Raw genomic sequence first — 12,258 nt, 5'->3', positions numbered from 1 at the left:
TATCTGATCTATCACGATCAATATGAGAGAATCGTAAGAATCGTACAAAGAAGTAGTCGCGTTATTACTTAGCAAAACTGGGTAGTGAAATCGTACATTAAGTGTTAATACATTAAGTGTTAAAAGAGTTATCTAGTAACCGATCCAGTACAAATCCTGCGATTTTTGTTAGTAAAAAAGAGCCCCACCATCTTGGACAAAAATAATAGAGCGGATTTAAAACGTCTCTAACTCTTTTTTATGTTACACAATCGTAAAATATGCTTTAGTTCAATGGGTATCTTTTCTGAGTGATATCGGTTATTTATTCCTTAATCCGGTGTGAATTTTTCCGATTTTAGTCTTCGAAAAAGCGCCCCCCATCTAGGAAAGCTGGAAAGCGGTTTTTTCCGGTCACTGTCTCTTAAAGATATAGTTTTACACAATCAAGGTAGAAAACAGTTAAATCAGAATACAAAGGCTCTCAACCGTTAAATGTCTTTACTTTGACTGTTTATAACTCAAAACTGCAGCTTGAAATGAGTTTTTAATTTTTTTTTCTACCCCTTTTGGCGCCCCCCCTAGGGTCGGCGCCCGGGGCGGCCGCCCTCCCCGCCCTCCCCTAGCTACGCCTCTGTGCGGATGCTGTTAAAAAATAAAGAAACCATGAACCAATTCAGAAGTAAATTATTTTTGATAAATTTGCAACTGTGTTCCTGCTGGTGCGAGTTTAGCGGCAGACTTATTAGCAACGCTACATTTGCGAATTTTTAAGTGCTCGCTGATGTGGAAATTTCTAAATCTATCTGTGCAATTTCTTTAAAAATATGCACAAATGGGCGTCCAAAAATGTTTTTCTACTTTTACTTTACCCTCAGTTTTGGTTTGTGATTGAAGAAAAAAATTAAGTAACTGTACCTATTTTATTGTGATAAGGGAAAGTGCGACCGTGAGGGGGTTAGTAATTGAAGAAGCAAGTATATTTATAAATGATCCCTTAAAGCAGGGGTCGGCAACCTTTTGAAGCGGAAAAGCCAAAAGTCACAATTTTCAAAATGTCACTGGTTTTAAAGAGCCACTAACATTTTTTAAATTTCAAATATTTAATTTTTTTATTAAGATTATAGTATTTGTGCAAGAAGTTGAAGGAGCCGCATCTTGATATCAAAAGAGCCGCAGGTTGCTGACCCCTGCCTTAAAGTACTAAAATATTACTTTGATGAAATAAATTTATAATTGGAAGAATTTGTTGATATTCTAGTAGACAACCATTGAAAGGGAAAGTCTTACGGATCTACAGGTGGACACAAAGGTACGTGACTAAGGGGAGCTAACTGGTGGTTACATTCATCAGATCCCTGGTTATTAATTTTCCCCGTCTCCCAAGATATCTCCGTTGACTTCAGTTCTTCGAAAACTCCGCTACAGGTCTATCTTGGGAGCTCTCCCTGGGGGTTCCCACTTACTCTTAAGCGCTTGGCGCGTCACTTTACTTACAATGCATGACGTTTATGACAAAATGTGCGCAAGTTTAAAAAATTCAACTTTAACCATTCTATATTACCAGAACATTTAAATTAAAAAACGACTGCAATCTAAACGAACAAGCTTCAATTTATATCTCATAAGCAACCTTAGATATGTAGAAATTTGTTCAGCACATTCATAACTGCGAAATAGAGATTTATAAGAAAAACAAACCAGAATAAACAAACATCTTTAAACGTGATAAAAAAAAAGATATATAGCAATTTATTTTGCAGTTTTGAGTAATGTACCAGGACAACATTTTCATACATGCAAACCAATTTTCAGCAGACAATGTTATAACAAAGATAAACAAGAAACAATATTTTGAATTTTTAATTGTAAAAAATCAGTCATCACAGAATAAAAACCTGCTGTAAAAAAAAAGACAATACAAACAGAAGAGCACATAGAAAAAAATAACCAGTAATAGAATAATCTTGTACTCAAAGACATAACAGGAACAAACACACAATGGAAACAACTGTTACACTGGTGAATAAATTATGTAAACAGTCACTGCAAGGCTGAGACATTCCCAACAGCAAATGAGTTGTAATATAGAGAATGTAGATCTTCAAAGCTTCTGGATTAGTTCCTCACACAATTTACCTGAAATTAAAAAAAAAGCTTAAAAGAAGAAAGGTATAACACAAATAGTAATTAATCTGTTAGCGCAGGGCTGCCTATCCCAGAAAGCATTGATTTTCCATAATTATTATTTAAGTTCAATGCATAGATCTAACAAATCACACAGCTGTAAGGGAGGTGTTGCAGAAGATGCATGTAAACTAGAAACACTAGACTGTAATTTTAACAAGCAAAAGTTGCCACATGAAAAAACAAAACTATTTTATGCTAGTGATGAATTTTTTACAAAAGGAAAAGTATAACAATATAAGCGTAGTCATAATATTGTAACCTGGGTGTCAAAACTAAAATTATGGACAAAATCATACTAGTAGGCAGCCCTGTCAGTGTTTCAATGGACCACCTGATATGCCCAACCAATATGAATAATGCTGAATTAATGAACACATGAAATAAATAAAAATCAAGCAAATAAAAGGAAATAAGAATTGTAATAAATTCATTTCAAAAAGCAACATTAACACCAGTTTACATGTTAATTAGTTGAATCTTCAGGTGTGTTTTTCTCCTTCACATTCAACTCTGACAAATTCAGACATGTGACCTTAAAAATGAAGGGTTTTTAATACAAAGACGGTAGAATGAATTGGGTGTGTTGTGTTAACACCATGTCAACTGTCAAACCATTCAATCAAAATAAAGGTACTTACAATGTCATCAATTTTGAGGATACTTCGAACAGTCTCTGCAGCAAGATTAATGGCACTGACTGTTACTAAGATAGGCTGAACAACACTTTCCTCTAGAATGTTGGTTATAGCACCCTTGATAATAATAAACAATTCAGTTTTAAAAAGTATACCATTACTTACTTTTTTTTTAAATAGGTATGTAATACATTTTATAAAAAATAAAAATGTTACAAAAATATTGTCATGTTACCTTCCTAACATTGATACCAGCAGTTTTTTCACCAAGGGCATGCCTTGTTCTCAATTCTGTAACAGTAGCAATAGGATTTAAGCCAGCATTTTCGGCTAAGGTAAAGGGAATCACTTCCAAAGCCTCAGCAAAAGCACGGAAGCAGTACTGCTCAATACCAGTTAATGTATTGGCATATTCCATTAATTTCAGTGATAACTCAATTTCTGGTGCACCACCTCCAGCAATAAGTGCCCTAAGAAAGAATAATAATAAAGGAATAATAATAGGGAATTAAAATGGATCATTTAACTAATTTGCAGTTCAGAAAACTGGAAAACCTCTTCAGAAATAAGATTCCTCAAATAATTCAGTACAGGTCTGTGAATTATCATCACAAGGAGTTATGTTCCAGTTCCAATATACAAACAAGTCCTTTGTAAAATTTAATTGTAAGCATGGCTAAAATATCTGCCTGCCAACTTGCCAGGTTTTTAAAGATCACTTGATATTAATTTAATTATAATGCAGGCATACTTAAATTGTAAATGTCTGTTTTTAACATGTATAATCTGTACATAATTATTAAGCCATAATCCTTAATTCAAAATATATCTATCAATAAAAAATAAATGCATCTTCATTTATTAGTGACCAAGATTCCTTAAATATAATCAATACATGTATTCCTACCTTTTTTTCACCAAACATCTGATGACACACAGAGCATCATGCAATGATCTATCAGCCTCTTCTAAAACCAGTTTGTTAGAGCCTCTGATTAATACTGTCACGGTTTGTCCTGGATTAGCAATTCCAGTAACCTGGCAACAAATTAGAAAAGCAAATATTTTTAAAGTTAGGTTAACTTATTTATAATAGCAATTTTTAAATTTTGCTTGAAAACTAATTCTCCATCAGTGTTGTTAAATCTTCATAGAGAAATACAGTACAGGTCTGTGTAATTTCATCATTGGAGAAAAAGTTTTATTAAAATAAAAATGCCTACCTTGACAATTTTACTTGTTCCAGTTTGAACTTCCTCAACAAGCTCAGCAGTACCCAGATATTCAGGTAAAAAGTGGTCTACGCTAGCTATTGGTCGACAACCCAATGTCTGAAAGTAATTACAAAAATAAGTTAAAAGAAAAATAATTTTAAAAATTACAATAGTTTTGCTTTTGTTAAGATAATTATAGTTACCTTGCAAACAAACTCTACATCCTCTCTCTCAACATCTTTGACAACCAAAATTTTCATCTTTGCAAGGAAGTGGAGTGCAAGATCTGATACAGCATCTCTGTAATTTTAAAATAAACTTTTAAAAAGAAAAAAATAATCTTATCTTAAGAGTTAAGAAAACAAACTGTCCATCAGAAAGTATTTCCTCACTAGTATGTCAGAACAGGTCTGTGAAGTTTTTCATCACATGGAAGTTAAAAAAAAAAAATGACAAAGAAAGATAAAAACTTACCTTAAAATTGATTTCTGTATTAATAGAACATTACATCCAGACTTTTTAATTTTTTTAACAATCTCAAGGATATAAGCTCTTTCTTCTCTGAGCACACGATCCATCTGAGTATAATCTGAGACAATGACCTGGTTGTCCATCTGTTGACAAAGGCATAAAACCAGGTTGAAAAACTAACACCGAATAACAACCTTTTACAAAAAAATGTAATTACTACATATTCTGAAACTTACATCAGTCTTTGGCGGAGAAATACAAAATTGAATCAAGCCCACTTTGGCTTTTTCCACCTTGTTGGGACCACCAGCTCCAGAAATTTTGCTTGTAAAGACAAGGCCATCAATGAGCTCAGTATCCTCAACAGTTCCACTGAAAAGCAAATTTTTAATACTTTTTTATGAAAATGCTTGAAAAAATACTGCAATAGAGCTTGGGTGCCTAACCTAAGAGTCATCAACCCAAAGGAAAAAAATGCTCATTACAAAATATTATTTTTAATTGTTTTTATGTTAATCTTTTAAATTTTTTTTGCCAGGGTCACAGGTCACTGGCTTTTATAAAATGGTGAAGCTACTGAAAAAGGTTGGAAATAATACAAACCCTAATTTTTTGACAATTTTGATATCTTTAAGATCTACATTTTTGGCAGTAGCTGGATCAATTACTTTCATAACGGCATCAACAGCAATTGGAGATAAAATTGATGAATACTGAGAAACTACCTAGTGAAATAAAATGAAATATGCAATGAAGTTTCAGTTAACCATCAAATTGCATAAATCCCTATTCTAAAACATCTCCAATCAGTATATGTATGTTCCGCAAAACAAATTTGGTACAGGTCTGTGAAATTTCATCATTTGGAGAGTGCACTGTATGTTATTATGGGTCTTCAGCCAATTCAATAAGAAATAACATAAATACTGGTTAATTTTCAATAAGATTAATACCACAAAAGTCACTACTATACAAAATATAATAACTTAAATTCAATAGTAAGTTAGTTCAAATGTCAGCATTCAGGATAAATTGGCATCAGGATTCAGCCCCGAAAGATGGTACATCATTATGCTGTTCATTTAGTTTTATAATTTGATAGTCGTATGTTTTTTAAATTGCAGTTTGCATTTAAGGCAAGGTGTATAAAAGGTACACTCGATACCATGCTACTTTATTATTTTTGACATAGATGCAGTAAAATTCTAACTTCAGCATTGACATTTTATAACTAGTTGATTTTATTATTTTAAGGAGGAAAGCATTAATTCAACATAATGTATTACAGCTGTAGTAATGAGACACTCTTTACCTGCTTACAGGATCTACAATTGTAATGTTACACCATAAAATTGACTGGTGCAAACTAATTTCTTTTAGTATAAAGTTACTATTACTAAGGCAAAGTTATATTTTAACCATATAGAATTAAAATAAAATTACTTAAAAATTATAAATGTCTTATCAGCATTCAGGATAATTTGGCATCATAAATTCAGCCCCGAAAGATGGAACATCATAATGCTGTTAAGGCAAGCTTTACTTTATAAAGGACTACTTAAGCTACATCTAAATTTTCTCCTAACTGCAATTTCATTAACTTTATACAGCCTGTAATTTAACATAACTGTGGTAGCCTCATTCATGTGAATTATTAATAAACTCAAAGCGCATTTTTCAGGATAATATTGCAGGAATTAGTCCTGATTCAATAATACAACACTATAACAATGAACCGAAGCTTCAATATACAATTCTTCTTATTCTAAATTAACAGATGTCTTATTCAATACAAATAAATTGTATATATATATAAATATATATATAAATTAAATGGACTTGTATCCGTGAATCTTATTTATAACATGAACAGCATTCAGGATAAATTGGCATCATAAATTCAGCCCCGATAGATGGTACATCATAATGCTGTGTGCAGTATGTGCATATTAATTGCATGCAATAATTTTCTACTATAAAGAGCTGGGTTAAGAAAATTAAAACAATTTTTTTTCTAATTCCTAGAATCAAATAACATGACCACTAAAGCATGTAAATGAGCTGTAGACTACAGAACCCCCCCCCACAGAAATGTCAAAATGAACCACTTGTCTTGTAACGACACCTTCTAGTAACAGGGTTCGTACTGCTTTTTGAAAATGAAATTCCAGACTTTTTCCAGACATTTTCCAGACTTTTTTGGAAAAATTCCAGACTTTATATAGATAATGTGTTCGCGAATAATTTTTTTAAATGATGCACTATTTGTACTGTCATTATAATTACTTATACTAAATTGACATTTATTTTAGGCAATTGAGCTATATTCATAGTGAACTTTCTCTAGCCAAATTGACAAAAAAACATTTTTTCTAAGTTTGCCTACTCCACCCTACCTAAAATTTTAACAATTAAAATAATTGATTAAAATGATGCAACTATTTTGTTTCCAACATTAGACTTATTTAATCTGTTCCTGATCTAATTGCTTATGTTTTCAATTAAACTATCATTAAAATAGTATTGCATAATAGTGAGAGTTAGATACTTTAAAGAATAATAATGTAATGCATTAACTTAGGTCTGCTCTTGTTAAGTAGCCTAAATAAATATAGGCTACTTGTAAAAAAAATGTGGAGCAAAAAAAAAATTTTTTTAAAAATCATTCACTGTTTGTGCTTATAGTAATAGCTGAGAAATGGGTCTGCAATAAAAAAAATTACCGGTATCCTTCTTCCCCCCCCCCCCCACAGGTATCCAGCTCCCCCCCCCTTCCCCCCACAGACACGACACGGTGAAGGGGTCACTGTGAGGTCATAGTAGTCTAGACTACAGTATGCCTGTTAATACATCATAACATGAACTGTGCTGTGACTTATACCCCCTCCCCCCACCCTACTTACCAAGCAGTACCAACTACGCACTTGGGGTCACGGTGAGTTCACACAAGTGACCGATGTTACAAGGAGGGGTGGGGTAGTCTAACTTTAATCGTCAGCATTTGCAAAGATTTCATAAACAGTTTAATGGAAGGTGAATTAAAATTAAAGGGGTCATCCATTTATGACGTACACATGGAGGGGGGAAGGGGTCGGAAGATTTTGTGATTACATTCTAAAACAAACATAAAACTTGTATCTTGCGAGTAGAAAGTAAAATTAAGACGACTGTGCTGGTGTTTTAAAAACCATCACAGCGTGTAAATAAAACACGGTATTTATATCTGCCCTAACATTATTGCAAGAGCGTGTCATCACACTTTATAAAACCCTCCACCCGACTTTCCGGAGTGTGACGTCATTTATGGACGACTCCTAAATAAAAATAGTACCTCTTTGGTAAGCGACCGCTGAAGCAAACAGAAATACAGGTATGAACCCAAGGAGGCCTTGCGACTTATTAATCTTATAAATGTTAATATTAATCCAAAGTAAGTGAACGCGTGTGGACAGAGAGCGGGGGAGTGGGGAAGGGGGGGGGGGTCTAAAATCCGAAAAATTGTTGTAAGTCATAAATGGATGACAAATTATATCTAAACTACCACTCACACATCTCTCCCATAACTTTTTGTTATGACTGCCTGCTTGCAAACTCAAACGATGAAAAAATAGCGGGTAAAATCGAGAGCCTAACAATTCTGAGGGCGATCATTCTTTTATTAAACGACAATTGTAAGTACTTGTAACACATTCACACGGTCAGTCGTGCCACACAATATCTCTTCCCTCCCTTCCCCTCTTCTCCCAATGACGTAGTAACTGAGCATTTTTTTCTGCGAACCAGCGAAAAACGTCACAACAGTGTCCCGCGCGATAGCGCGGGGAAAAAAAATGGAGTAAATTTACTTAAAAATAGCAATTTTTTAAGTTGGAAAATATGGACTACCATGTTTTGTTTCTAAAACTAGATTCCAGACTTTTTCCAGACTTTTAAAAAATCCTGCCCAAAAACTAGCGATTTTCCAGACTTTTTTAAGTCTTAAATTAACTTTTTGAAATTCAAGACTTTTTCCAGACTTTCCAGACTGCGTACGAACCCTGTAGTAACTATAATACAGCAATGAGTTATTGTACCTGCAGGTAGGTAGCTACCAATCAGGAAAAATTAAATTTAAAAATGGAGATGTTAGTGTTAATTTTTTTTAAATGGCTAATAAGATAAAAAGTATTTTAAAACAGCCAGCGTTCAGTTAAGTTTGGCATCACAATACTCAGCCCCGAAAGATGATACATCATTACGCTGAATCCAATTAATACATATATTTAAAAGGTAGCTATTGCAACAAGGTTAGCAACCAAACTAGGAATATTTTTTTTTAAATGTGTGATAATTGCCTAATGACGTATATCGATATTTTATTAAAATAAATATTCTACAAAATGAAGTCTTACTTTTGAATTCAAAGAAGTGGAAGCACTTTTTAATAATGATTCTCTATCTCCAAGATCCAAAGGAGTTACCATTGTTTCCAGTATTTCTGAAGATTTTGCAGCAGCTCGTTGAAAAGCTTCTGATATCACAGTAGGATGTATACCTTAAAAAAATTCATAAACCTTCAAAACTCAGGCTAGTCTTATGAAAAAGAACTGGTTGAACATGGTCAGCTTAATGTTTAATTTAGCAATGGGATTTAGTGTCATGCTGCTATTTCAAAATTAATAGAACAATATTACAGACCTCTTTGCAAAAGATTAGAGCTAGCATCTAAGAAACTTCCAGCTAAGACAACTACTGATGTGGTACCATCTCCAGCTTCAACATCTTGTGCTTTAGAAAGTTCTACAAGCTTAGCATTAACAGAAAAAGAAAAAAAAAGTTAGGAAATTGAACAGCTAAGAAATAAGCATTTAAATGTAGTGATAAGATGTTGGCACCCACAAATCCCGTACTGCTATATCTTACCACCTTGGTAAAATTTTAACAGGCTAGGTGAAGCAATGCTCTTTTATGTATGACAGTTTTAAAACTAAGTATGCTTTCTTTAGACACACTAGCGGAATAACTGCCAAAAAATTGGAATGTTTAGAAATTATGAAATATTTACCATTTTAGCAGCTGGATGCAACACCTGCATTTGTTTCAATATAGTTGCTCCATCATTAGTAATTGTAACATCCCCATTGGATGATTGAATCTAAAAAATGAAAAATTTGTCACAAAATTGCCATTGATCAAGATATTTGCAATAGTGCTTGGTTAAGAGAAAAAGTAAAACTAATACAAATTATATAGGAATACTATCAACACAGTTACGGAAGTTGACAGACTAGTATTTATTTCATTTTTTTAAAAGTACAAAATATGATTTGGCGCACCATTTTATCCATGCCACGTGGGCCCAAACTTGTTCGTATAGCATCTGCAACAGCTGTAAATTGAAAGAGAAAGTATGTTAAAAAACGAAATGCAAGAACCAAACATTTAGAATCTGGCAACTGAAAAATTTAGTCACAACTGTCATTCTTAACTTTTAATAAATTAATTCTTCAGTAATTAATTTTCTTCAGTGCAAACAGCTTATATGATTAAGAAACGAGATGTTAAAAGACTACAAAATAGGAATTATGTTCAACATATGGCATTTAGTCCTGTAGTGGACTAATTATCTTTGAGACAATCTTCAAACCAAATTAATAAAAAGATTGAAGTTTAAAGGATTGGGCATATATCAAAATATGTGTAAAAATTGTCTTCACTGATTCCCTTTCAACCCAGTATGTCTCTAAGGAAGAAAATATCACCAAGAAGTCTCAGTGTGACATAATGAGCAGTAATGGTCAGAGATGTTTTATTAAAGTTATTTTAGTCCCGCTAAATGGTAGATAGTCTGCTAAATTACCATCAACTGGAGAAAGACTGCATTTGAACTAAAAAAAATACCAATATGACTTTTTACTACATACAGAAGTAGTTGTGCCCATGAAGGTTTGCAAAGAAGTGGATATTGTTACCTTTTTGTACCATCTACACATGCACAAATAGCGTAATACTAATGGGCCATAATTGCTGAAAATGCTTTGAGGTATTAAAGTTTTCTGGAATGCCAAAATTCAAGTTTTAGGCCTAACAGCTACGATATTTAAAAACTGCAAATCTGGAAAAAATTAGATTCTCGAATATGGAGTTCCGGGGATATCCTGGAGAAGAGGTACCCCTTTAAAAGTGTTATGTGCTAAATCGCCAGTTGTTTCAGACTTCAGCATTTGATTATTTCTGGATTAATTGAGTATTAGGTAGGTCTAAAGATGTCTGACAATGGATCATCAGATATCTGCTCCCCTACATTTCTACAATAGTAAGTTGAGTTAACATGTACAGTACATCTAATCATCTTATGTCTGACTTGCATTTCACAGAATCCCTGAATCTTTTAATTTTATTTTATGCATTTGTTTTTAAAAGCCTTTATTGTCCTTTAAACTTCAATCTTTACGATTCTTTAGCAACCCAAGAACAGCCAACAATGCCTCAGTTGTTTGATTTTAGAGTTTTCTTTCCAAAATGGGTCCATGGCTAAAAGCCTCACCAGCTCGGGGAGGGGGGCAACCTAAGGAAATATGACTGCTCAAAATGGAAATGCCCAAAGCAGGTAGAATACGTCATAAGCAAACAAATCTAACTGAAACTACTACTAAACTAAGCTTTCGTGAAAGAAAGTAAACCTAGGCGTGGATATAGATCTCAAAAATATATAATAGTTTAATAATCTGTACTAGGCGTAGAAATAAAAAACATAATAACTTGGACCAAGGTCCGATATATTTTAAATGAAATAACCTTTTCCAGCAGTTATGTTGCTGAATCGAATTTGACTTGGTTTGTCTTTATCTTTATACTCAGATCGACTAACATTGTCACCGCCTCCTCCAAAAAAGCCACCTTGAGACATTATGATGGTTGTTTTTCTGGATGTCGACGGATTGAAAAAGTCACGGTTTATCGCCAGAGACGCTTCCAGAAAAATTCAATATGGCTGCCTCCATATGAAATGCGGAAGTTAAAATGAGGAAGACACCGGGATTTAGTGGAATAATTATTATTTTTTTTTTTATCTAGATCTCTACTTAAATAAACCGGGAGTGATCTCCCCTAAACTTTCTCGAATATTCTTATATAAAAAAAACAACAGGGGATGGGAACTCGGGCTATAGACATGATTTTTAATCCATTTTAAATACTTAAAGTTTTAAAAATAGAATAAAATCTCGTAGACAAAAGAATTGCACACCTAGTGAACGCCAAATAAAAAAGTGCATAACAGTGCGCAATATTATTAGTACTTTAAAAATTTACATTAATTTTTTGAGAAATCGGAAGTAGCGTAAATTACTACTTCCGTTCAACGGAAATTACTCAAAATTTAACAGAAGGTAGAGAATTAGATCTTTTACTTACATGTGAAATTTCATGTATCTATCTGAAAAAGTTAAAGGCTTTTGAAAAATTCAAAGTAGAAAAAGTACCACTTCCGGTTATCGGAAATCGCTCAAAAGTTGATACGAATCTACGATTTTGATAAAATACTTATATATGAAATTTCATCAATCTAGCTGTAACGGTACTCAAGTTATCGTGTTTACACACGGACAGACACACACACACACACAGACATACGGACAGAATTGCAAAGCCCAGTTTTCCAGACTGGATTTATCATAAAACCTCTTAATTTTGATAAATCTGGATTGATAATTTTTGCCCGATTAAAATAAGTCCTCTATACTTCGGATGTGATGAAGGACTGAGGTGTAATACGGTGAAAATTGTTA

The 12,258-nt window shown here is 33.3% G+C and overlaps 1 protein-coding gene and 1 non-coding gene across 4 annotated transcripts; both read right to left on the bottom strand.

Moving 5' to 3' along the window:
• Positions 1-1,827: 1,827 nt before the first annotated feature.
• On the bottom strand, positions 1,828-11,498 carry LOC131950492 (T-complex protein 1 subunit delta). Of its 3 annotated transcripts, XM_059312681.1 has the most exons (15): positions 11,267-11,498; positions 9,805-9,857; positions 9,534-9,623; positions 9,167-9,275; positions 8,881-9,023; positions 5,093-5,214; positions 4,726-4,861; positions 4,493-4,632; positions 4,222-4,318; positions 4,028-4,135; positions 3,712-3,842; positions 3,040-3,274; positions 2,808-2,921; positions 2,630-2,701; positions 1,828-2,118 (listed from the first exon to the last, which is right to left on the bottom strand). In XM_059312681.1, the coding sequence occupies exons 1-14, from the start codon at positions 11,376-11,378 to the stop codon at positions 2,633-2,635; spliced, it is 1,659 nt and encodes a 552-aa protein (XP_059168664.1). In that variant the 5' UTR covers positions 11,379-11,498; the 3' UTR covers positions 1,828-2,118; positions 2,630-2,632. The 3 variants fall into 3 exon arrangements, with proteins under 3 accessions (XP_059168664.1, XP_059168667.1, XP_059168665.1); XM_059312684.1 differs by lacking the exon at positions 2,630-2,701 and having other exon boundaries at positions 1,828-2,136; XM_059312682.1 differs by lacking the exon at positions 2,630-2,701.
• On the bottom strand, positions 8,669-8,731 carry LOC131950501 (small nucleolar RNA SNORD2). The gene has a single exon (XR_009388318.1). It is a non-coding gene; the product is annotated as a small nucleolar RNA SNORD2 (small nucleolar RNA).
• Positions 11,499-12,258: the final 760 nt, after the last annotated feature.

Source organism: Physella acuta, unplaced genomic scaffold (genome assembly GCF_028476545.2).
Source record: "Physella acuta isolate Inbredline_101_S28 unplaced genomic scaffold, ASM2847654v3 ptg000768l, whole genome shotgun sequence".
NCBI lineage: Eukaryota > Metazoa > Mollusca > Gastropoda > Physidae > Physella > Physella acuta.
This window is presented reverse-complemented; position numbering and strand designations above follow the sequence as displayed.

What these genes read in the sequence shown, in the direction of transcription:
- LOC131950492 (XM_059312681.1), bottom strand. Translation starts at nt 11,378, where the DNA reads ATGTCTCAAGGTGGCTTTTTTGGAGGAGGCGGTGACAATGTTAGTCGA. An exon ending in AGATGTTTGGTGAAAAAAAG is followed by an intron (nt 3,275 to 3,711) that starts GTAGGAATACAT and finishes ATTCTTTCTTAG; the next exon opens with GGCACTTATTGCTGGAGGTG. An exon ending in CTGGTATCAATGTTAGGAAG is followed by an intron (nt 2,922 to 3,039) that starts GTAACATGACAA and finishes ATTATTATCAAG; the next exon opens with GGTGCTATAACCAACATTCT.